At 36.4% G+C, this 25,205-nt stretch overlaps 2 protein-coding genes across 2 annotated transcripts; both read left to right on the top strand.

Moving 5' to 3' along the window:
- Positions 1-3,424: 3,424 nt before the first annotated feature.
- Positions 3,425-5,674, top strand: polr2g (RNA polymerase II subunit G). Its single transcript, XM_082177310.1, has 8 exons — positions 3,425-3,560; positions 3,825-3,934; positions 4,024-4,183; positions 4,404-4,454; positions 4,586-4,651; positions 4,756-4,827; positions 4,937-4,970; positions 5,201-5,674. The coding sequence occupies exons 1-8, from the start codon at positions 3,549-3,551 to the stop codon at positions 5,212-5,214; spliced, it is 519 nt and encodes a 172-aa protein (XP_082033436.1). The 5' UTR covers positions 3,425-3,548; the 3' UTR covers positions 5,215-5,674.
- Positions 5,675-6,634: 960 nt separating this feature from the next.
- On the top strand, positions 6,635-24,278 carry eef1g (eukaryotic translation elongation factor 1 gamma). Its single transcript, XM_082177297.1, has 10 exons — positions 6,635-6,717; positions 7,520-7,678; positions 7,786-7,849; positions 8,973-9,115; positions 9,206-9,349; positions 18,512-18,641; positions 19,747-19,972; positions 20,061-20,233; positions 20,384-20,508; positions 23,988-24,278. Exons 1-10 carry the CDS (start codon positions 6,706-6,708, stop codon positions 24,144-24,146), a joined length of 1,335 nt encoding a protein of 444 aa, XP_082033423.1. The 5' UTR covers positions 6,635-6,705; the 3' UTR covers positions 24,147-24,278.
- Positions 24,279-25,205: the final 927 nt, after the last annotated feature.

Raw genomic sequence — 25,205 nt, 5'->3', positions numbered from 1 at the left:
TGATTTGTCATACAATCTGAATCTTTAGGAGGGCCGGAGAAAGACCTCCTCTCCATATGTCTGCTTATTTTGCATCTGAAAGCTACCTTTGGCGAGAGCAGGGGGAGAGGGGGAAGGAAAGGAGTGAGCTGAAGCTCAGGAACAGGGGTTTTCTTTCCATCAGCTCTGAGAGCACTCGGATCAGCACTGGAGAAGGGCTTTGCTTTCAAAAAAACAAAAGCGACACAAGAGAAATATATTTGAACACAGCGTGTTGGTCGAAATACATGTTGCTCAATGAAAGGGGAATAAAGTGCAGGTTTGCTTACATGTGTTCAAACTGTTTAAAAAATCTATAACACTTCCTATTGTTAAATCAATCACAGAAATGAGAATTAAGAAATAAATTAAAATCAATTAAACAAACGTATTTTTGAAGTTATGCATTATGTATTTGTTTTTACTTTGAAACAGAGTTTACTGTGTTGCAGAAAGTGCAAGTGAATATGTTATGTTATTATTCAGCAATACATTGAAATAAACGCAAAAATATACTTTCTTATGCAGACCTGTCTATGATTAGTTCCACAGAGCTCGGCCAAAATGCCTTTATATCTGTCAAATATCGTCAAATACTGTCTTAATATATCTGTCTTCTATATCTGTCAAATACTGCCTTAAAGGGATAGTTCACCCACAACTAACTCACCCTTGAGTTGTTCTAAACTTGCATGAAGTTCTTTCTTCTGCTGAACATAAAAGAAGATGTTTTAAAGAATGTTGGTAACCAGACAGTTCCTGGTAGAAAACCCCAGCAAAAAACTATGGAAGTCAATAGGGACCAAAAACCGTTTGGTTACCAACATTCTTCAAAATATCTTGTTTTATGTTGAGCAGAAGAAAGAACTTCATGCAGGTTGAGAACAACTCGAGGTTGATCCTTTTAAGGCATTTTGAATTGGATTTGCACTCAGTGTTCTCATTAAGTCAAAGACAGCACCAATTTGAAACGAGAAATTGCTGTATAACTTGATAAAAAGCTAAATTCCACCGAAATAGAAAGGGTTTGATTTAAATGAAGGCACTGCATCCACAACATGAAGGTCATGAACTTGTGACTGTGAGGACATCTGCAAGCATTCTCTCTCTCTCTCTTTTATAATATCAAGGTTAATGCGATGAGTGCCAGCTCTCTGCAAGAATGTGGTGCGGACAAAATGAAGAAGTCCCCAAGGACCGTCTTCGATTTGGACTATGCATGATGCAAACCCCATCCACCATGCTCAGATATTTGTGGACATCTGCCCATGCTCATCAGCATGCATGGCTTTAGTCCGCGGGTATCTGACCTGCCTCAGCAACAATAGTGAGACAGTCTGATCTATAGCACTCCACTGCATTTGCTTTTATTTGCTTGTGAAAGAGAAGCTTTTAAAACTTGCTATTAAGGCTACAGAAAAGCAACAAACTGGAAGTATACTTTCAGATCTATCTATCTATCCATCTATTTTAGTTTTGTTCCTTGGCAAACCTACACCAGCAAAGCCTCACATTGGCTTTTTTTTTTTTTTAATGAGCTTAATTTAAAAACCTTTGGATTCAACAGCGCTGAAACTGCACTCGGTCTGCTTGTTCTGATAAAAAGCGCTTTACAGTTTTTCTCAATCGCTTTGGCACACCTTTCGAAACAGTTAACAAGTGCAAATAGTTAAAAACAACCAATATAAAGAGGGACTGGCATTTTTATTTACACAGTACATTTATTTTTGTAGAAATGTGTTATGTAAACTGAAAATTCACTGCTTGTTCATTTTTACACACTCTTATGTCTTCCCCTAACACCACATATTCTTACATATCTACATATTCTTCCATGACAAGCAACTGTGAATTTTCAGCTTAGGCCTATATAACACATTTGTACAAAAATAAACTGATATTGCTGTTTAGGGGTGTGAAGTTCCTCCATGTTCCTGCAGTGATCCTGCTGGACAAACTCCATATAACCTCCTGTATGCTTCCAAACCTGATTGGTTGATTGGTAAGATTGTGATTCCTAATTCATTACAATTGCAGGCCAGTTGCCAATTTAGCAGATATTACAAACATTCCATGTCATAGGTATTTATGGAATAAACATGCATGTCTGACAGATTTTGATAATTGAATGTATAATGTTTCATGTGAAGGCTCACACGATGAAAGAATGTTTAGAATTTGTGAAGAGTTTGACAATTTCACTGAGAATCAACTCATCAGTTTTGATCAACAAGCCATGTGCATTCAGTTATTGTGCAAATTAGATTGCTACTCTTTTGCACACATGTGCCAAAACACATGCAATTTGCTTAAATCAATAAGAAATTCAAATCTGATGTGATCAAGAATTTAACCGTTCAAACTTATTGTTTTGAGAAAAAAATGATCATTCGACAATTGAGCCAAAGCGATTGAGAAACACTGTAAATGTCCTATCAATGGCCACACGTTGCATAAGTTTGGAATTATAGTGACCTCTTGTGTTCATGTTTTGTCTTGCATTTTGTGTGTCAGAGTGGTCAGAGTCAGAGAACGAAAGTCTCGAGACAAAGTAGCCCTTTTAAAATTGATTGAGTACAAATCTTGATTTTGTGGAAACAACAAAATGGCTGATTGCTGATGAAATTTAGATAGGCTACCATTATGTTAAAATACTATTAGAATGAATATCACTTTGTTCAATGCCATCTGGACAGCAAATATTACCATACAGTTTTGAAAAATATGTTTTGCAATAGGGCTACAAAAGGAGTAGCCTACGGATGCCTTTTTAAAAGGTAAAACAGTGAAAATATGCTGTGAGATCAATTAACTATGTTATAAAAACAAAACAAAAAAGCATAAAATTACCTTAGCATTAACAGAATCTAGTTCAAAACACATCAAACGTCTAATGCACCTAAAAAGGCGTATCGTACAATTAAAAGTAGCTAGCCTACTATAAAAAAGTTCGCATAATTTGTTTAATTGATTTTAAAATATATGTAAACATTATTTTATTTATTAGCCAGTTCTAATTACATAAAAACGTTTCATTCGTGGAATGAAATATTAATTAAAGCACAACCGGGGGTAACATAATTTGGACCCTTTATACAGCATGACAGAAATGCATTTAAATAAACCTAGGCTATTTTAATGATGTTTATTGCTAGTAAAGTATAAAACCACATAGGCTACATCAGAGTTTTTTATAATGCATTTTTAAAATGCATTGAACTTTTTGACTAAATAGTAAATAAATAGTTGTTTGATAAAATAAATAGCTCACAAAATATTTGTTTAACCAGAGGTTAAACAATTTATGAAGCAAAACCTTCTTTTTTATATATATTTTTAAATAAATTAATAAATTTATTTATTTTATATAAAAGCCTTCATGTGACTCTTAATTTGAAGTCATGGTCACCCGGAAATGCTTTTGAGGCTCGATTCTTTTTGAGGGTCGGCTCCGTGACACGCAGAGATAAATACTCGCGGTTTTTTAAATTTAAAACTAAGACATTTGTGAGATAAAAACCAGTTAAGAGATGTTTTATCACGTAAGTCCGTAATTGTTTTATTTTTTTAGTGTATAACGAACCCCAGCATTAAGAATTGAATAATGTCGGCTCGTGTTTTGTCTCGGCTAACATTACTTGCACACTCGCTGGGTTTTGAAAGAGTTGGTGGATGAAATGCAGACTTTTTGGTTAAAAGTCGAAATCAGTCAATTATATAAACCTGTGTTATATAAACCTATTCTAGATGTATATTAATTATCTTAATGTACCTTGTTGTTGTTTTCTTAATAACCATCACAATAGATCTCTTTGGAGCATGAGATTCTCCTCCATCCAAGATACTTTGGACCTAATCTTTTGAACACAGTCAAGCAGAAACTGTTCACTGAGGTGGAGGGAACATGTACAGGAAAGTAAGTCAACAGAAGGGTTTGAGATCTGACTTTCTTCAAGTAATGAATATCTTGAAATATGAGTCTCTAATGTCTCTTTTGTTTCACAGGTATGGCTTTGTTATTGCAGTAACCACAATCGATAATATTGGAGCAGGTGTAATACAGCCTGGAAGAGGTTTTGTGCTGTATCCCGTCAAATACAAAGCCATTGTATTCCGTCCCTTCAAGGGAGAAGTTGTGGATGCTGTTGTCACTCAGGTTAACAAAGTACGAGACCATTTTTATCGTCTTCTAGTGCTGGACACTCTTTCATTAGTTCATGTATCCTACTCTAGTGTGACTCAATGTGGAGACAGATCTCATCTAAGAGCTCTTGTATAAATAACTTACATGCACAGTAATCATACCGCGTTAATAAAACTCATTGTCCCTGCTTTTGATTTTTTTTATAGTCTTCAATACAGTATTTTTTTCTTTCTTTCTCCAGGTCGGACTCTTTACAGAAATTGGCCCCATGTCTTGCTTCATTTCTCGTCATGTAGGTTTTCCATGGAGAGTAACATTTTAATATATATATATATATATATATATATGTGTGTGTGTGTATGATAGTGTTGATATTCAGTGTCTTTCGTAGTTGTCTTATATCTGTGATATTTCTGTGTCCAGTCTATTCCCTCTGAGATGGAGTTTGACCCAAACTCAAATCCTCCATGCTATAAGACAGTCGATGAGGTAAGAGTCAATAAATCACCATTAAGAAATGTTTGTTGAAAGGAGTTTTATTTATTCATCCTCATGTACAAATATAGAACATTTCAGTTTGTTTTCTTTAACAGGACATTGTGATCCAACAAGACGATGAAATTCGACTGAAGATTGTGGGAACTCGAGTGGATAAGAATGATATTGTAAATCCCTGCCACTTTCTCTTAAATATGCTGAATAATATTCTATTTGCATACTAATATTTCCTTCTGCTTTTGATCATTCAATTATTTTTGTTCCTTTTTTTATTAGTTTGCCATTGGATCTCTTATGGATGACTACCTGGGTATGTATTTCCTATGATAAACGTATTCTGTCACAGATCTTTCTTTACTGTCAGAGGCTTGCAGTTAGCTGTGCTAGAATTTTTTTCTTGATTTTATACTATTCTTGTAATTTTTAAAATGTGATATCAAAACTGATTCTCTCAATTTATCATTATTTAATTCTTCTTTATTTCTAAGTTATGTTGTGCTATCCAACCATTGTCTAAAAGTTTCACTTTTATACTTCTAGGTCTTGTGAGCTGATTCTTCTGTCAAGAATATGGGAAATATGAAACTTGATGGTTTGAGGATGCTACGTAGTTTGTATATACTGTAATTATTTCCCCATTCATCTGATGGTTTTTTTTTTATGGCTTCCTTTTATCCTCATGTTGGTATATCTATAGTTTTCCTATGGCAACAGTTTGTTTGTGAAACATCAAGTCGAATGGGAACAAAATGTTGCAGTGGCTCTACATGATGGAAAGACTTTCAACTGTTTCATTTATAGTGAGGCAGCAGAGAAAAGAGTGAGTGAGTGTATACATGTATGTATGTTGAAAGATCCTGTAAGCAGTTCACAAGCACGTTTTGGAAGGAATCATTCATCACATTGCTTTTAGAAGTTATTCAGTCTCATTATTATATACGGTCATTTTTAGAATTATTTTTGTAAATGCCAGTCAGCCTTTTGTTTAATATATTTCTCTTTTGTAATACAGCACTACATGTCTCCAGCTTGTCTTTTTTTGTTGTTGTTGTTGTCTATTCTGATATTCTTTTATATTAAGCAAAGATATGTTTACTTAATACATATTACACAGTGCGTCGCAGATTTTTGTTAATATTTTGATTCCACCCCACTCTGATAACAATATATCATGGCAACAATTTTGACAGGAAAATATTTACAATTGAAACCTATCATGCCAGTCACACAAAATCTCACAGCTTTCTGAAACTATTAATAACTTTTAAGTGTTTGACCTTTTAACATACTTTTTCCATAAATTCTCAACATGTTTAGTGATAAACAAAATTGCAACATTCCCCCCAAAATGATGACCTTGATTATATTTAATGTTGCACTACATTAAAATTAAATCTCACAACAGGGTCCACTCCATTCACAGAAACTGGTTCATCTTCAACATAAATATCAGAGCAAGTGTATTTAAGTCCTTTAAATATTTTACAGAGATCAATAAGTTGTTGAGCATTCAAGCCTAGACAGACATTTTTTTTCTATGTTATTTACGTTTTGATTTGAAAGGAAATCTGTAGATTGGGTTTAAAAAAATAAAACATTTAAATATAATTTACCCTTTTTATTGCAAAGAAGCCACTGCATTTGAAATACAGAGAACAAAAATGGAAAGGGAATACAGGAAAGAGGTAAATAAAGGAAACCTCAAACTGTAAGAAAGATAAGATCATAGTTCTTAAGAAATTTGTTATTACTATTATTCATGAGTTTAAGAGATTTTACAGTGTGAGAAACATCAAATCTAGGCAAAGAGTTGAGAACAAATTCTTGTTCTTGTGAATGAAGAATTTGCAATGAAAATAAGTTAAAACACGGCTGCTGTCAAAAATAAATAAATCGTTCAGCGAAAAGTTTAAATCACATTTTATAAAGGTAAAAAACGTCGTCCAACTCTCACTTTCACGCCTTTATGACGTATTATTGCTGCGCCAGGGCGAGCCTATACGTCAGCACCGCGCATCTCGTTCCTCCTTTCTCTCATCCTGAAGATGGCGGCAGGGGTGAGTAAGATGGGAGAAAACCCTTACATGCCTTATTACAGCACATCTCTCTCCACAATCATACCCCAATCACTCTAATCCTTATATCTTTGTACTTTGTTTTCATACCGTGTTATTTTGTAGTGTCTTATGAAGCTGTTACGATGATTATTTAAGTTGTAAATACTCCCCACACCCCTTTATAAGGTGGTTAGTGTGATGACGGGCAGAAGTACAGCGCTGCGTTCTTTGTGCCACGTTTCCCTTGCCTTCCCTTCCATTGCCCCTCATTCTCCGCTTTAATCTGTTTGTAAAAAGCAGAATGTCATGTTTGTAGTTTTACTTACATTTCGTAAGGGTTAAAAACATAAATTACCAGTGTGAGCTGATAGAAAGCGTAGTCAGTTATGCATTCATTGTGTAGTTAAGACAAAGTAAAACGTTTTCCGGTTTAACTATTTAACGTTACACGTCCGATTCTGAAATTTAGTGGTAGTGTCAAACACTTTCAGACTCCTTAAAATCTCAATCAAAGAGGTTTTAATGATTAACAATATGTTTTACAAATAAATGGCAATGCAACACCATCCAGTTAGTTAACGTTAGTTCTGCCACTAGTAACCCCCTATTTGACTATGCAAACATTGTTTACAATCTGTTAAGTAATTTTATTGCAGGGAATTCACTGTCAGCTGCGTCAGCTTGTGGAAAGTGCTGTGTAATGAGGGGGGCAGCTTGTGTTGGCATTTTCTGTTATTAGATGACGGAGGCCGAACAAGCTACATTAGTTTCAACAATCTGATCTCAAACCTTATTTCTGCAGACTCTCTACACATACCCAGAGAACTGGAGGGCCTTTAAGGCTCAGATCGCTGCCCAGTACAGTGGGGCTCGTCTGAAGATTTCAAACGCCCCCCCTGCCTTCACCTTTGGGCAGACGAACCGATCCCCTGCTTTCCTTAGCAATTTTCCCTTGGGCAAGGTCAGTGTTGTTCTTTCTTTCTTTCTTTCTTTCTTTCTTTCTTTCTTTCTTTTGCTTATGTTCTTGATGTTGAATTAATTCATTGATGTGGTTCCGATCCATTTTAGGTTCCTGCTTACCAGGGTGATGATGGCTTCTGTCTGTTTGAGAGCAATGCCATTGCTCACTACTGTAAGTAAGCTTTATAGTGCCTATTTACGCTTGGCCACTTCATTTTATTGGATAAGTTATCCAGTTTGATACAAAATTTCTGTTTACATTTGCCCAAGTGCATTTTATTTATCATCTGATTTCAAGAGCATTTGGGAGAGAGCGGCATGGGCTCTAGTGAGAGAATTTTGTGTTCACCACATTTATTGTAGATGACCGAGTTAAGCTTCAGGATGCTGAATATTGAGTTTCATTCGTGGCCATTTTGCTGCTTGCTGAAGAGAGATGCTGATTTGTGGCGGGCCATATCTGCGGAGATGCGTGCTGCTGTGGTATCTGGCAGCCAGAAGCTGACATAACATGCTCTCACACCTTTATTTTTTTACCATTTTGGGAGAAGTGTATTTTACATATGTGACTTCATCAACCAAATGCACTTACACTTGTCCCGGTGCATCTGGAATGCATCTCAAACCATATCCTAAAGGGGATTGAGCGATCGGATTGTAATCCAATTTAAAAGCATTTCAGGGGGCTTTTAAACCTGAGGCCTCATTTGTTTTTAACAAGTTCTGTGGATTTTTTTCTTACTTCAAATGTAAAGAACAAATTAAGATTTATAAAGGAAGAAACTGATGTGAAAATGTTCTTACGCGCACTCCAACTGAAGAGCATTCATACAAACACTTCGCCGTGGTAATTAAATGAATTCGTAATTTTTGAAAATGTAAAGATAAATAGACAATCATAATATGCTTTAATATAATTGTATCTGCAAATTAGCGTCATTTTAACTGCTTTGTGCTTATTATATCACTGAAATTAATGATATCCTGAAAAAAATTATATGCCCGGTGCAGAAACCAGCCCATGCCTATCCCACATACATTTTTTGGAGAGTGTGCTTGGATTTCCTCGCTGAGTGCCTGATCTCAATCTTTTTTTTTGTGTGTGTTTGCATACAGACTTTTCAAAAGTGGTCATAGCGACATTATGGAAATTGTTGTATTTTTAAATTTAGGATTATCATATGCACGTCTTTATAAATGAGACCCCAGGTCTTCATGCATGAAGTGGCCAATTGTAAGTTAGCCCATTATGGTGTTTTATTGCACGCCATCAATGCTGATGTGTGTCCCGACAGTGAGCAGTGATGCCCTTCGTGGCAGCACTCCCCAGGCCAGTGCCCAGGTGCTGCAGTGGGTCAGTTTTGCTGATTCTGAGATCATCCCTCCAGCTAGTGCCTGGGTGTTCCCCACCTTGGGTATCATGCAGTTCAACAAACAGGTGAGCTTTGTATATCCGTTGATGTAATGCATTTATCGTTCAGGAAGTGCATTGAATGTTTTGTAAGACTGTCCTTCGTCTTGTATATAGGCCACAGAACAGGCTAAGGAAGAGGTCAAACGAATCCTTGCCGTCCTGAATCAGCACTTAAACACTCGCACTTTCCTGGTTGGGGAGAGAGTCAGTCTGGCTGACATCACTGTTGTCTGCTCTCTGCTCTGGCTCTACAAACAGGTGAGTCTACAGGGTGTCATGAAAATCTCAGCTGTAATCAGGTCTTTTTTTATTAGGGATGCACAATAAATTGGGTCCATATTGGTTCATCTGTTTTCGGTGATTAAGTGTCAATATTGGACATTTAATTAACCCTCTGAGGTCTGAGCTGTTTTCTGGCCCTGGAGGTGTTCTGACATGCTCTGACATTTGTGCTTATTTCTGTTACTTGTGACATTGTCATGGCTAAAGTCTGATTACACTGTATTTAGCACAAACTCTGCTACAATAATATATCAGCAGCATGTATGTAAAAGTTTGTAGTTTTGAGATAATGACATTTATGCGTGGTTTGTGAAAATACCAAAAAAATGTGTCACTGAAATAAGGCCATGAAACCCATACTGATTATTTCTTCAAGACTTTTGAAAATTGTATGACGAAGCCTAGAATATTTGCTCCAAAACTATGTGAAAATCACCCTGACTGCTCATTCAGATAAAACAATATATTGATTTTAAATTTCTAAGATGTGTTTTGTGTGAAAAAGCCTTATGCGAAGAGGCGTGATCATCTCATGAATATGTAAGCCTTCAACACCTGAGAAAGACAAAGACACTCCCCTAACTGCCCTATTAGGAGCTATCAGGCCCTGTCATTCAGAGCAACCTTGCACAAAGAATGAGGAGATTTAAAAAATAATGGCTTTTAGATTGTTTGGATTTATTCACAACACAACATAATCCAAAAATACACAACAAATGACAAAAGAGCACATTGAAAACAATGATCCAAAGACAGAGACCTTTGTGCCATTCCTAAAAAACATTGTACATACCTTTCATTTCCAAGGTGTTTGATTTTCACTTTACCATGTTCATGTACAGAGACTCATGTGAATGTTGAAGTCAGCAGGACTCAGTTGCATCTGGTCCAAAAAAAAAGAACAAAAAAAAGTGAACATACTGGTATCAAGAGAAACTAGGCCTGCACGATTTTGGGAATACATTTTAGATTTTTCTGGTTAAAATTGCTTTTTAAAATTCACAGAATACACACACACACAAATGTTTCCAACAATATATAATATAATGAACACCATTTGTTGTGCCTTGTAGGCATAAGCTATGTGCAGTACTGCATAAAATAATTATAACAATAACCTATATAATAGCAGCCTATAAATCTTCCAAAAGATTTCAGTAACAATGCTAGAGAAAAATATATTGATTATCTTATGTTACTTCAAATGTTTCCATTCGTTATGATGATATGAAATGAGATAATAGTAAAAACATAAAGCCTAATGTTTGGTGCATTTTTCCTTTCAAACGTGATCGTGCTCCAAAATATGATACATTCAAACCCACAGCGCGCTCCAAAATATGATACATTCAAACGTGATCGCGCTCCAAAATATGATACATCCAAACGCGATCGCGCGAGTTCCAAAATATGATACATTCAAACGCGATCGCGCGCGCTCAAAAATATTAAATATTATGGTTATACATATCTATGTTTGAGCAGATATCCACAAACAGTATTTAACAGTAAACATGGGTCTAAATAGTATAATATTCACCATATATCTAGCAACAGTTCAACTGCAATGTGAAGTTTATGCAACAATACCATAAACTAATAAGTAAGAATTTCTTACCTTACATCTTTCTTGTCTTCAAATCGCGTTCTTCTTCTGAGGTAAATTCAATGTAAGCTCAGACGTGTCTTCCAAACTCAACGAAAAGCAGAGACTTGTGAAGTTTGTTGGTGTTTTGTGTTTGAGGTAACGAGGGCGTTCGCGTTCCATGTGGAGATTTGCATGTGAATCACTTTTGCGCGAGTGGGCGTGGTCGAATTAAAAGTAATTAGCAAGCGTTTGAGATACTGGACATCCTGTTGGTTTTATACAATTTACTTAAACAGAGAATATTTGTTTCCAGTTTGAATCCGATCATTTAAAAGTACACACTTAAATGTGTATAAAGGTATATGGCTCATAAATGTGTGAGAAGTATTCGCTGAGTTTTGATTCAGTTTATAGACGTGCTCAAGAAAAAAAGTTCACCACGACGGAGAGGCAGAACGCACACCCTGTTTATTTTCTTTATTTTACAAAAGCACAATGTTTTGATTTGATTGTAAGTGGACACATACAAAAGTAGAAATCACATTCTTTTTTTATATTTCTTTTTTCTGTATAACCATAAATGACGGAGTAATTTAAGTTTATTGTACTACAATGTGAAGAAAATCCAGCAAAACGCGGGGGCGCGATTGCCGACCTCAGAGGGTTAACAAGAATTTCTACCTCTTAAGGATTGATGGTTGATGATTTAAGATGGAATTCTTAAAGATAATCTGTTTATCATTTCTATTATTATTGTATTGATTAGTGTTTCATTTTAAATGGACAACTGGTTATTGGTCTATTTTAGTGGTCTATACACGTCACGATTATGATAGTATCGTGATTCTGAACATACAATACTATTACAATACTTTTAGAAAAATAGAGTTTTTTTATTATTATTATTATTTTTATTTGATTATTATTATTTCTTCCAAAACATGGTAAAAATTTTACATTTATTACGGGGTGTGCTTGAATAGGCTTGGACTTGAATAGGCTTGGACTTGGTCCTTGTCCCCAATGCACAGGGCAGTTTTGCTCTGAAAATTCATGATTCTGAAGCTGAAAATGCAGAATTAAGTTAGATACGTGCTTGCACGCTGTCACTGACTACGTTTACATGTGCACCAATAATGTGATTTTTAATGATCAGTGAAAGGTCTTGTAAAAAAGGGGTGTAACGATACACTCGTGTCACGATTCGATACAAATCGGGATACTGAACTCCCAATACACAATACATATTGTGATATTTTAAGCCAAATTTTTTTTATACCCAAAACGTATTCCCCCATTGCATTATTATACTTTATATTCAACATCTTAATAGTTTAATGTATTAATGTCACTGAATCTTCGTAAACATTCACTTTTTTTTTCTTCACTTTCTAAGCTTCTCAGGCACTCCCAGTGCTCAGTCTCGTCCGCCTCTTCCACTATTAATGCACTATACATACAAGAAGAAACCATCTAAAACGCTTTGAATAATCTTGCTACTAAAACTAAATGTGATAATGGTAATTTAAATTATGTTTGCACTTTCACTTTGAGTAGTGCCGTTCTGGAAGTGTGCATTCGCTTAAGATGATTAATGCAATCAATCACAGTTCTAATCGCAAGAAAGCATGTCGAAATGACTTCCTAAACTGTAAATGGTTACTTCATCCAAAAATTAATTATGCATACCAGATTGAGATGTTGTTTTTTCACACGTCACGTAAGTGCTTGAACATCTGTGTTTACTGCTGTATGTGGGTCGTTGTAAATGTGTTTGTCATATAGAGCCATCGTGTCTCTTCAGAAGACTTAGATTTGGATTAGACCACTCGAATGATTTTTATGATGCCTTTATGAATTTTTTTGGATCTTAGTTTTAGAGGAATACGCTGATTTCAGGCAGCCGTTATTTTGAAATCAAAAGCGAGGCTCCGGTGGGAAGAAAACCGGAAGTGTCGCCTTTAATCACAGGAGAGTCGTGAATGCGATTGGCGTATTGTTGTGTTTAATGTTTAAAATGAGTTTTTCTAAAACTGTACATACATTTCTTTCATACTTTAGACACTTATACAGTGAAATTAATTTATAAATAAAATAATTTTTTTATATATAATTCAGAAAGTAAAAAAGAAGCAGGAATTAACTATATACATATCCTATATTGGATATTAACATCCAATAGTGTAAATCGCGGCAGCAGCTTCAGGTTGGTAGTCCAAGGCATTGTTGTTTCTTTACTTCCGGGGTTCTTCTCACTTTAGATTTCAAAATGGTGGCTGCGTGAAATCAGCGTATGGACTTTAAATGGAGGGACCGAAATCTCAGGTTTCATTATATCTTCATTTGTGTTTGGAAGTTGAACGATAATCTTATATGTTTGAAAGGACGTGAGGGTGAGTATATGGCAGAATTTACATTTTTGGGTGAATTTTTCCTCAAATACAGTAAGCTGAGCCTTGGATAAAGCTAACTCTATTGCGAATCGTATCGTTTACATAAACAATACATATCGTGACATTTTTATCTTGCGATGTATCGTTACACCCATAAGTTTTAATTGCAGCATGTAAAAAGAGGTTTACCAATCCAGTTTCAATGTGGTTTACATTATTCTGATTATTCACTAATAAGTATTGTTATACCACACACAGATGTGTATGCATTATGCGTGTTACCGGCCATTGTTTTAATCTTCTACTCAAATTCAAAATAAATTATGGACGTTTCGAACATTTTTATGGACTTCGGCGCCGTGATGAAAATCGCAATGCCGGGTTTGCCTACTCTGCTGTCGTGTTCTTCGTGCCGTCTGGATGAAGATATGGAGCGGAGAGTTGTTGACAGTTTAGTGATGTGGAGAAGAGAAAACTTAAGAATGTCACAGTTTATACATGAAGTTGTGTGAATAAAACAACACTGCATCCGTGGACGAACCGAGCACATGCACGCTATGGTCAGAGCGGTAATGAGATTAATGTGTTAACATTAGGGCTGCACAATTAATCGAATTTCTAATGATTACGATTACGGATGCCATGATTACGTAATTGTTCAAAACTGCGATTACAAAAAAGCCGCTTACATTATTCTGTGTGGTTTGTTTAGAGTCTAAACAAACCACGCAGAATAATGTAAGTGGCTTTTCTAAACTTTAGAGTATGTAACGTTGTGAGAGGCGAACCACGACTACTTCAGAGAACCCAGCACAATAGGAACTACCAGAGACGTAAGTGTACGCTGAAATAAAAAAAGTCTCTCACCTCAGAAAAACGGACTTTCCTTTCCTGTCCGCCGCTATACTGCAGTAGCGCGCACTCTTCAATTGCACGCGCAAATGTGGAGCGCACTGTATATCGCTTCACAATATATAAAGCGCAAAATAAACTACAAGCATGCAACTTCGTTAAGTTTTAAATAAGAAAAAAAACGCGTTGTCCATATTCAGTATCTGCGGTCAGATGAGATGTCAGGCTATATGTCAGTGTCATTATCCTATCGTTATTTTCATTACTTGATATGAAATAAAAAGTCTCTCCCCTCAGAAAAACAAAATTTTATGTCCTGTCAGTCGTTATACTACACTCACACAATACTTACAAGAACAGTTAAAGTATCACCATGGTAACTGTAGTTTCCATTACCCCAAAATGCCACTTATACCCCTTTTCCACCAAGGCAGAGCTGGTGCTGGTTCGGAGCCAGAGCCTAGTTTCAAATCGGTTCTTTGTTTTTCCACCGCCAAAACACCAGCTCCGAACTAGTAAAACTGGTTCTTAAGTAGCACCAAATCATTGCAGGGTCTAGAACGGAGCCAAGAAAGAACCGCTTGCGTCAGAGGCTGGGGGCGGGGTTACCGTGGCCAACAAGACTGAAGAGAAACTTGTGACCGGCATTTTTAAATAGCAGCTAGTCGAGCTAATAGCAGCTCGATTATAATATCCGTCTATGTAAGTTACGGCGAGCTGCATGAACGCGTTGGATTCGCCGTGTTTGGATGCCGATTTATTTTCGCAAACCCATGAGCATCCATAGTAACGCAACGTCTATTATTGTTGATGCCTTGTTTGAGATGCATCGGAGCAGCGTGGACTGATCAGAGCTGCTGAGTGTTTGGAGATCATACGACTCCTTGTGCTTTTTGATCGCTTTCGCAGTGCTTTGATTTCATGTGCTGATCGTTCTGCGAGAAGCCGATGCATCTCGAACAAGGCCCGATCACACCTAACGCGTTTTTCAGGTTAGAAAACGCGAGGCACACAGCACTTACCATCACACAGAACGAGCAGTGCGCTGCGTTTTTTATGTTGCTAGGCAACCACTGAAACAGCTGTCCTGTCAGTCAAGTAAACGTCAAATCTGCCATTTATTAACTTTATTTACTCTGTTAACCTGTTAACCCTCACCAGTGCGTCGGCGCACTGAAGCGTTTTTTTATTTATTTAGTTCAAAGTTACTATCAGACTAAATGTTATACTTTGACAAACTATACATCATTAAAAAGATATAAGACTCAAGTTTCAGTATTTGACCACTATTGTATTCTGAGAAACTTATAGTGACAGTTATGTCTTAATTTGTGTCAGGAGTTATGAAATGAAAAAATGCATCGATCCCTTTAATATGAATTATGACCGTCAGCTGGTCCATTCAGAAAAAAAAACTCCGTGCTGTTGTCATGACAGTGCTATACAAAACAACGTTCCTCAGGACTTTTAGCTCAAAAATGTGCAGACTTGGAGAAATATTGATATATTCTCATAGATTCACATCATATTTCTATAGACAGGAATAATATTTATTGAATTTATACCCAAATGCGTCGATGTAATCATTATGAGCGCTTCTTACTGAGATGTGCTGTGTTTTCAATTCATACCAATAGCCTGAGGGCGCTATATGCACAAAAATACTCCATATTTGGAACATGAAGAAGAGACATAATCATGTGACCTTCAAGGACGTCACTGATAGCAGCAGCTACACACAAAGCTAACACAGAGATCGCTGTAATATGCAGATACAGACGTTTTGAAAACAATAAACATAATTGCAATGATATGTGATTTGCCTGTGTTCTTCAAGCAATGCCAGGTATTTTTATAATATATTATATTTATAATGTATTGCTAATCGATATAGACTTTATCATTGTACATAATTCTATAAATATATTTTCTGTCTGATTTTTTTTTTTATCTGAAGCCAAATTAGATCACAGAAGATTATTTAAAACACTCCACTTGCGTTATAAAGTACGTTTGTAGCACAAACATGGTTTTAATCTCATAAATGGTCGTGTATTGATGGTGTGCTAAGCTAACATGCTAGCTAGGCCCAAAATAAAGTAATTTGACATGATCTTGAAAAACATTTAACTAAAAACAGAGTTTTAGACTTATCATTTTCAGATTTTAAATATAACATGGTCACACATATGGCTTTAGCTGCAGTGCATTTCTAGATTGCTCCAGGGCCCACTTCAATTTTATTTTCATGAATATGTTTAATAAAAAAAAAATTCTAATAACTTTACAAAACTTTGAAGCTATTTAAAAAATGTTTTTTCATTATGACAATAATTAATTCTACATTTACAATAAACTACCAGGTGTCAGCTTTCAAATGAGATCATACTTGTGCTTTTAGTGCAAAGGGTTCATGAACTGTATCTGTTTCAGTTTGGGTATGTCATTTCTGGGGATTTTTCAAAAGTGGCGTTGCAGCTTAACAGGTTAACATTGTGGTAGTGACGGTTCGTGAAGTCGTTAAGCTCCTGGTAACCCGCGAGAGCACCACAAGTTCATCCTCCATCGCACTCTCCGGGCGTTCAAGCAACTGTAGCTTTCATCACTACAACGGAAGGCCCACCTCTCCATTCATTCGATTGGACAGTGGAAAAAAACGCGATGACGTCGGGGGCTTTTTCCGCTCAAAGTTGCTTTTTTTTCAACTTCAAAAACGCAAGGCGCAGCAGGCAGTAAAACGCGAGGTGCAGCAGGCGCTTAAACAGCACGCAGAACGCTCGCTGCCATAGGAAACCAATTGAAAATAGGCGCCTCTCACTGCCAAAAACGCGTCAGGTGTGATCGGCCCCCAAGTCTGGTGTGTTTGTGTTTGGCGCTGTATGCAGTGACGTAAGATGTAGCTCTGTTGTGGCTCTCTGGCTGGTGGAAACGCAAACCGGTTATTAGTAAGCTCGTCAGTCGAACCAACTCCGAACTGGCTCTAGCTCTGAACCAGCACCCGGTTCTTGTTGGTGGAAAAGGGGTATTATTGGTTTTGTATATTTTTTTTATTACTCTGGTGGCTCATACCAAGATTGTATTAACAAAAACTAGTTTGGGACTGCTATTTAATAGCTTAACCTCATAGGCCTACTGTTTATTTAATAGTATTAGTCATATTCTTACAATTTATTTGTATATTAAGTAAAGGGGGACAGTATTTGTGTGTGCCAACAATTTTTGTGTAAACAAATGTATTATAATAGGCCTATATAATTCCTAAAAAGGTGGGTCGTGGCTTGATGACCATGAGGAAATGCGGGTCCCATGGCCAAACTATTCAAAACATCATTCAATGTAAATTGTGATAATCGTAATTAATTACAATTTCAAGGGAATAATCGACAATTATGATTTTTGTCATAATCGTGCAGCCCTAGTTAACATGCCTGTTTATTGCGATTTAAAATCGACGAATGCCACATAGTTTAATGCGAATATGGTTACTTGGATTACTTAATCATATTAGTTTGAAGTATTGGTTACGTGAGGTAAAGTTTAATCGCAATATTGCCAAAATCCCATTATAAGCGCATTGAGGGTGCATGTAAATGCACTCATTGACTCCTTTTTTTAAATCCAACATTTGATATTATCAGGACCTGCATATTCCCCATTGCATTATTATACATTATATTAAACATATGTAGTGGTTAGTTCTGACACTGAAACTCAAGTACTGAGTTTAAGTACTGTCACAAACTTTTTTCTCGCATAGTACAATCGTGCTTTCGTACAAATCTCCCAGGTTTCCAAAAAAATTAAATGATAATATTGTGTTTGGAAGATAAACAGATCTTATAGGATAGAATGAGGGTGAGTACATTAGTTTAATTTTGAAGTGAACTTTACCTTATAAATACAGTAAACAATCTTGTATAAAAAAAACTATCACAACGCATATCGTTTACATTACTGATATATCGTATTATTATTATTATTACTATTACTATTATATCCTGATATAACTATCTATTGTTACGCCCCATATTCATTTGTTCCTCACCCATCTGATGACTGAACCATCCGAATGATAATGTACAGTAAATGTACTTGATAAAGCTACAATCTGTTAATCAGAACATGCTTACATTAGATAAATATCTTGTATTAGTGATTAGGTAATCAGGTGCATAAGTCAAGTCACCTTTATTTATATAGTGTTTTATACAATACAGATTGTTTCAAAGCAGCTTTACAGTGATTTTTAATATTTTGGTTTTAAATTGCCATTTGAATGTTTTGTGCAATTTTTCACCTTTCTAGGTTCTTGAGCCTGCTTTCCGTCAGCCCTACCCCAATGTCACTCGCTGGTTTGTGACCTGTGTCAACCAACCTCAGTTTAAGACTGTTTTGGGGGAGGTTAAGCTCTGTGAGAAAATGGCTCAATTTGATGGTAAGTTTCTCAAACCACCTTTCTGTGTAGTTTTTGCTCTTCTGCTTGAACTTGAATTTAAGTGCAGAACATCGGATTTCATGGTTATCAGCATATTGTCCTCAAGCACAATCAAAGATGTTTCTTAAATCCATGGTGTATAGGCCATACTACCATTATGGAGGCAGATGCTGTAAGTCTTTGTAGAGCAGGCTTGAGCAAAATAGTGACAAACCATATTGTATATTTAAATGTTCATGCTAAAAGCAACACATAAAAAAAAAAAATATGTATGTGTGTATATATCATATATATATTAAGTGGGATGAAACTTCATAAAGCTTTGAAGCTTTTCAGCCAGATGTGTTAGTGTTTCATTTCTCAAGGCTTCGAATGCACACGCAGGGACACCTGCTGGTCAATGGAAATATGGTGCAGGAAAAGAATTGTCATGAGTGTGACAGCTTCAAAATGTGTTACATGGTTTGTGATACATTATGATGTACACACATAAGCACATTTATGTACACTTAAAAATTTCTAACCCTCCCAAATCAAAAATTTCAAGTGACCGATAACATCTAAATTTTTCAATTGGCCCTAGTGAAATTCTTGTCGCAATAGTCTGTTAACATTGGCTCAATGAGAAATAATACGTCAGACTAATTGAAAAATGTAGATGTTATCGGTCACTTGAAACTTTTGACTTGGGGATGTAATTTTTTTTTACAGTGTATAAATAAATAGTTCTTTGAAGTATTTGTTTCATAATTCTGTAACTGGGCAGTGCTTTTGTTGAACATGCGGAAATGGAGTTCTTTAGACTGGATAACAGGAAATGACCATGGAAATCCACCATTTTTTGTAGGGTTTTTCTCACATTTTGGCAATGAGGCTGTGATTTTTGAAGCCAGTACAACCCTAGGCAAAATTAATCCGAAGCACTACAATTTGTAATGCATTCTGAACTGACACATCACACACAAGTGTGTTTGTGGGTGTTTATCATTTTATTTTAAATAATCTTCAGTCCTCTCCTTTGTAAAAACTTGAAGTGCAGCAGTTTTTGGCTTTACAATTCCCCCCCCCCCAATATATGTGCTTTTATTTATTGTAATTTTTCTAGCTAAAAAGTTTGCTGAGATGCAGCCGAAAAAGGAGACTCCTATCAAGAAGGAGAAAGGTGGCAAGGAAGGAGGCAAGCAGCCGCAGCAACAACCGCAGCAAGAGAAAAAAGAGAAGAAAAAGGAGGAAAAGAAAGCCGCCCCTGCTGAGGAGGAGATGGACGAATGTGAGGCTGCACTGGCTTCTGAGCCGAAAACAAAGGACCCATTTGCTCACCTTCCAAAAACGTACTTGATATGCCTTCACTTTAGAGATAGATACTGCTTGTAAGTCTGTTCGCTCTCTCATCAGTCTGCCTTTGTCCTCTTGCACTAGCTCTTTTGTCATGGATGAGTTCAAGAGGAAATACTCCAACGAGGACACCCTGACTGTGGCATTGCCTTACTTCTGGGATCACTTTGATCGCGAGGGCTTCTCAATCTGGTACGCTGAGTACCGCTTCCCTGAAGAGCTGACCATGGCCTTCATGAGCTGTAATCTTATCACAGGTACAGTCAGGTCACTTTGCCTTGTCTCGTTAAACTGCCTGGAATTTTGGGTTTGTTCTTTCCAGTTCAGCATGTACTACTTGCGCAAGAGATTAGCATTGCATAGTTTAAAAAAAAAATGTACATGTACTCTCTTGCTCATCTCCTCAGGAATGTTCCAGCGACTTGACAAACTACGTAAGAATGCATTTGCCAGTGTCATCCTCTTTGGTGCAAACAACGACAGTTGCATCTCTGGTATCTGGGTATTCAGAGGCCAGGATCTTGCATTTACTGTGAGTGAATTACATGTACACAGAACCCTATTTAGTGTCTATATGCATGTTTATAGTTTGATTTCAGGATAAACACCGTATCAAAAATGTAGGGCTGCCTCCTAATAGTCAACTAAACGTTAGTCAACGAGAAGAGGCTTAGTCAGCCAAAATTTTATTAGCCGGTTAGTCGAGGAAAAAAAGTCCACAGGAAGTGGAAAAGTAACGCAGTCCATAAGGGACAGATCTTTAACGGTGGGTCCTTGTGGTAATTACATTGTCAGGCAGGAAATCTAAATCAGGGCTCCACATTAAGCCATTAAGACAAGGAAATCTTGTCATTCACTTAAATTTGTGGTGTTAAATGTATTCTGAAGCAATACTCAGGGTTCAATCAGCTTTGATACATTTAAACCCCCCCCCCCCAAAATCTTATTAACTGTATGCTTAATTTTTCATTTAAAAAGTCAAAATTTGATCAATAAATTCAAGTAGAATAAGACACTACAAGTCTGTTACCCCAGGGCTGATCAAATGAAATCATTTACACACAAAAATGACAACTGCATTAATGTTATGAGATTGTTTACATTTTTTTTAAATATACAAATAAGAAACTTTGGAAAGAATGATACTTTTAAACATAACACTAAACTGCCAGTAGGTGGTGGCAGGCGACCTTCTTAATGGTTGAGTCAGTCATACAAATGATTCGTTCAAACGACTGATTCATTCAAGAATGAGGCAGTTGTTTATGAATGGGTCATTGAATCTTTGACTCAACAGATTCGTTCAAAATGCTGAATCGTTCAGTAATGAAACACGGATGCTGTGAGATGCGCTATGGTTCTGCTGTGATCTTTATTTGGAACTATTTTCGCTGCTGAAACTGAACAAAATCAGTCAATATTGCGTTACATGCAAGTGACTTAATTTTACCCGTTTATTGAACTGTTGTATGAAATCAGTCACATTTTCAATCGTGATGGTATTCAGGAAAACGGCACTCGTTGTGTGAGGTTGCTTAACTGTATCATTATGTTAAAATATAAACTCCACATGCTTACAGCAGGGAGCAAACAAAAGGGTCTCGAGAGACTGTTAAATTACCTCATATCTCAAAGCACATAACAATTATTTATAAACAACTTGGAAGAGCTCTGACCTGTACCACCTGACTGCTTCAGATTCATTTTGGCATTGGTGTTGCCATTTGAAAGGCATAAATTCAAGTCACAAACTGCTCCTGCATGGAGATTTCTTTCTCTTTCAAATTACAGTAGTTATGGCGTGAACGCAGCATAAGCTCATTGTTTTGGTTCAGGAGGAACGGTAAAATGCGTGACTGACGTTTGTCTAACTCATAGCATGAAACGCACTGATGTGTGATGTGAGCAGGGTGTGCAGAGGTATGGAAATATGTACATTAAGGCAGGTTGGACAATGCAATGATTGGGTAAACATTTTATGGTCCTACACCTTCCATGATATATACATATAAATACATTTAGCCCACTTAACTTAGTGACTTTCAACCAGCAAAAAAAATATTTCTGGAGCAAATCACCTTTAAGTGAAATTTGTGAATCATCATAATTTGAATCTGTCTATTTGTTTTCTAAGTTAAGCAACACCAAACTAGTCTTTCCCCATGTCATGTGCAGTACATTTAATGTGTTAGTTTTATGAACATTGCAATCCACATTGATTAGATCAGGTTTTTAAAAACTGCCAGCCGGATTAGGCACAATTGAAGGCACATTGTGAAAGTTTAACTCGGCGCCTTGCGTCATGTTTGCAGAAAGCATTGAATAAAAGGAACATTAGCTTCTTCTGAGTTTTGGCCAATTGTGACCAATAACAAAACAATCTTTCCATCCCAGCACAGCTGTAGTGATCAATCTTAAAGCAGCAACAAATGCATCAGTGTTGCTGGAGTAAACAACCTGAATGTCATAAGTCTTGAACATTTCACATGTATTTAAAGTTGATAATGTTGGTAAATAAAAACCAGCACATCAAAGAAGCATATCTTCTCTGATGTGGAAAACTCTTACTGTATGTTTTGTTGATGCTGATTCCAATCAAATTGTATGGTTGGCATACATGAATCTGTAACATGTTAGAAGCTACATGTTTGAGCTGTTTTAACTGAAAGCAACTTGTACTGACATATCTTAAAATATGCCGGTGTCATTTTGCCTCAAGATGCACACCAGTAATGTTTCTTTTTTAAAGCACGTTTATAAAAGTTACTTAAATGTCCTAATTGAACTAAGGCCGAATTCTGGCTTAATCTAAACCCTGTCTGTGAAACCAGGCCTCGATGAGGTAATAGAATGTTGAATCTTACACATGGCTTATTTTAATTTGTGCTTATTGGTGAAAGTGCAATAATTCTGATGAAATGTAAAAATACATTTCTTAAATAACAATAATTGTGAGAAATTTCTTAAATGATAATTATTGCGATTTATAATTGAGCAAAGTAATCATCAGTTTAACCATTATGCAGCATGAAAAATGTTTTCATTGACTAAAACTATAATGCTAAAACCACTGGCTCTGCACCCCTATACCTAAACGCATTACTCCAGACCTGTGCCATCCAGAAGCTTGCATTCTGCAAGTGAACGGTGCCTTATGGTGCCATCTCAAAGAGGCACAAAATCACTTTCATGGACCTTCACCTGGATTGTTCCCTGCTGGTGGAATGACCCGCCTAACTCGACCAGTGCTGCTTAGTCTTTGGCCATTTTTAAGAAATGGCTGAAGACTCATCTTTTTCGGCACACATGACCCATTAATACTAACACTTAGTATTCTATATTTATATAAAATAAAAAAAGTACTGCGCTAGACTAACTGGGACTAGTCAGAACTTGCCTGTTGTTGGTTTGAAGTTTTTCCTTTGAGTTTTCCACATACAGGCCAAAAGGCATAAACATTTTTTGTTTTAAGTGGAAAACGGTGTTGTGTAAACAGCCCCTAAACAAAAACAGGACAAGGTTGACAACATAACTAGAAATAACATTTGACAGAGGACTAAGACTAAAAATGGCTCACCAAATTAACACCAAGGGTTTACATGTGAGACAGAATAAACCAGGCTTGATTGACTCGCCTTTTTTTTGTCATTATTAGATGTGCTTTATTCAGTGTTTGTGCAGTTAAGTAGATACAAATGGTATTATTATAAAAAGCAGAAATGTTTACAAAACCAGTGAGCTGTATATATTGTTATGGTTAGTTGACAAGTATTGATACAAGTTGACTGTACAAATCTGTTTTGTTTGTAGTTCTCAGCAAATGGCAAAAATAAATGGTGAGGAGTTCACAATCTGCCCTAAGATTTGTGACTGTTTCAGTTGACTCAGTATAATCAGTGCAGAGTTAAATCACTTCAATGACAATCATTATTATTAAAATGTGAATGTTGAGCATTTAATATGTTTTTACTTTAAATATTTGATTCAATGTTTTTTCTCATCTCCCCTCAGCTGAGTGATGATTGGCAGATTGACTACGAGTCATACACTTGGCGCAAGTTGGATGTGGACAGCGAAGAGTGCAAGACCATGGTGAAGGAATACTTTGCATGGGAGGGTGAATTCAAACATGTAGGCAAAGCTTTCAACCAGGGCAAGATTTTCAAGTGAGAACATCTTGCGCCCTGTATTTATCAACATCAGTATCAATGGACATTTGTTTGAGAACCCCATGTACAAGGCTTTGAGCTGTGGTGGAAGGAAGACTTAAGTTGAGAAATAAAACTTTTTTTCACAATCCCACTTTATTTTCTTTTGTCTTTTCTGTTTTGACTGGTACTCCTGAGTGTTTGTCTCAAAAAAAAAAAAAAAAAAAAACCTTAAGCATGTCGTAGTTCTATAGCAGATAAATGTTTTATAAATAGCTGATGGTAATATTTGGAGTGGGAGTGGGGGGTGGGGGGTGGGGTGGGGTCAAGCTTTGAACAAGCTTGAAAAGTATAAAACTTGCTTTTAATTAGATAGTGCTGGTTTTAATGTTCCCGGAAAGTATTTTTTCACAGTGCCTGACGCTCTCTTGGGATCTGAAATTGAGAAAGCATACAAATTGTGTTGCTCTCTTAGAATCTGGAAATCATTGAAACTCTGGAAACAAAATGGCGTCTCAGCCATTTAATTAAGAGAATGTTTGCCTATTTTAACTTTGGCATTTGGAAAAATTGATCTGGCTAAAATCCACCAGAGGGAGCCTCATGTCACGGATCCCGTTAACGCCCCGAAATGGACCCAACTGCAAATCCTGTGGAAGTTTGAGGATATTTTCTTCAACCTTGGTATTTCACTTTTTTCCCTGTTCATTTTTCTTTTCTTTAGGTTTTCATGTGGCAAAGTTTTAACTCATCCCACATCCTGCACCCTTCATGTAAACTACTTTGCACTTTTAATTTCATTTCAAAGTCATATGAGCAATTTATTTAAATTAAATTTTTAGTCCGCCTGAGGATTTTGTTTTTGTTTTGGGCATTCATAGGAGATTGGTAAAAATTGAGCCCTTTTTTTAATTTAATTTTTTTAATAAAATGGATTCTGATCTTTTGCAATATTTTCATGGTTCTGTTTCCCAGGAAACGTACATAAAGGTATGTGTATAAATAAATTCCCTGCAAATTGCTTCAGATAAAAGTATGTGCTAAAGTTCAAAAGCATTCTAATCCAGTATACTTCAGGGTC

This window comes from Leuciscus leuciscus, assembly GCF_965113295.1.
Source record: "Leuciscus leuciscus genome assembly, chromosome: 8".
In the NCBI taxonomy this organism is placed as follows: Eukaryota; Metazoa; Chordata; class Actinopteri; order Cypriniformes; family Leuciscidae; genus Leuciscus; species Leuciscus leuciscus.
This window is presented reverse-complemented; position numbering and strand designations above follow the sequence as displayed.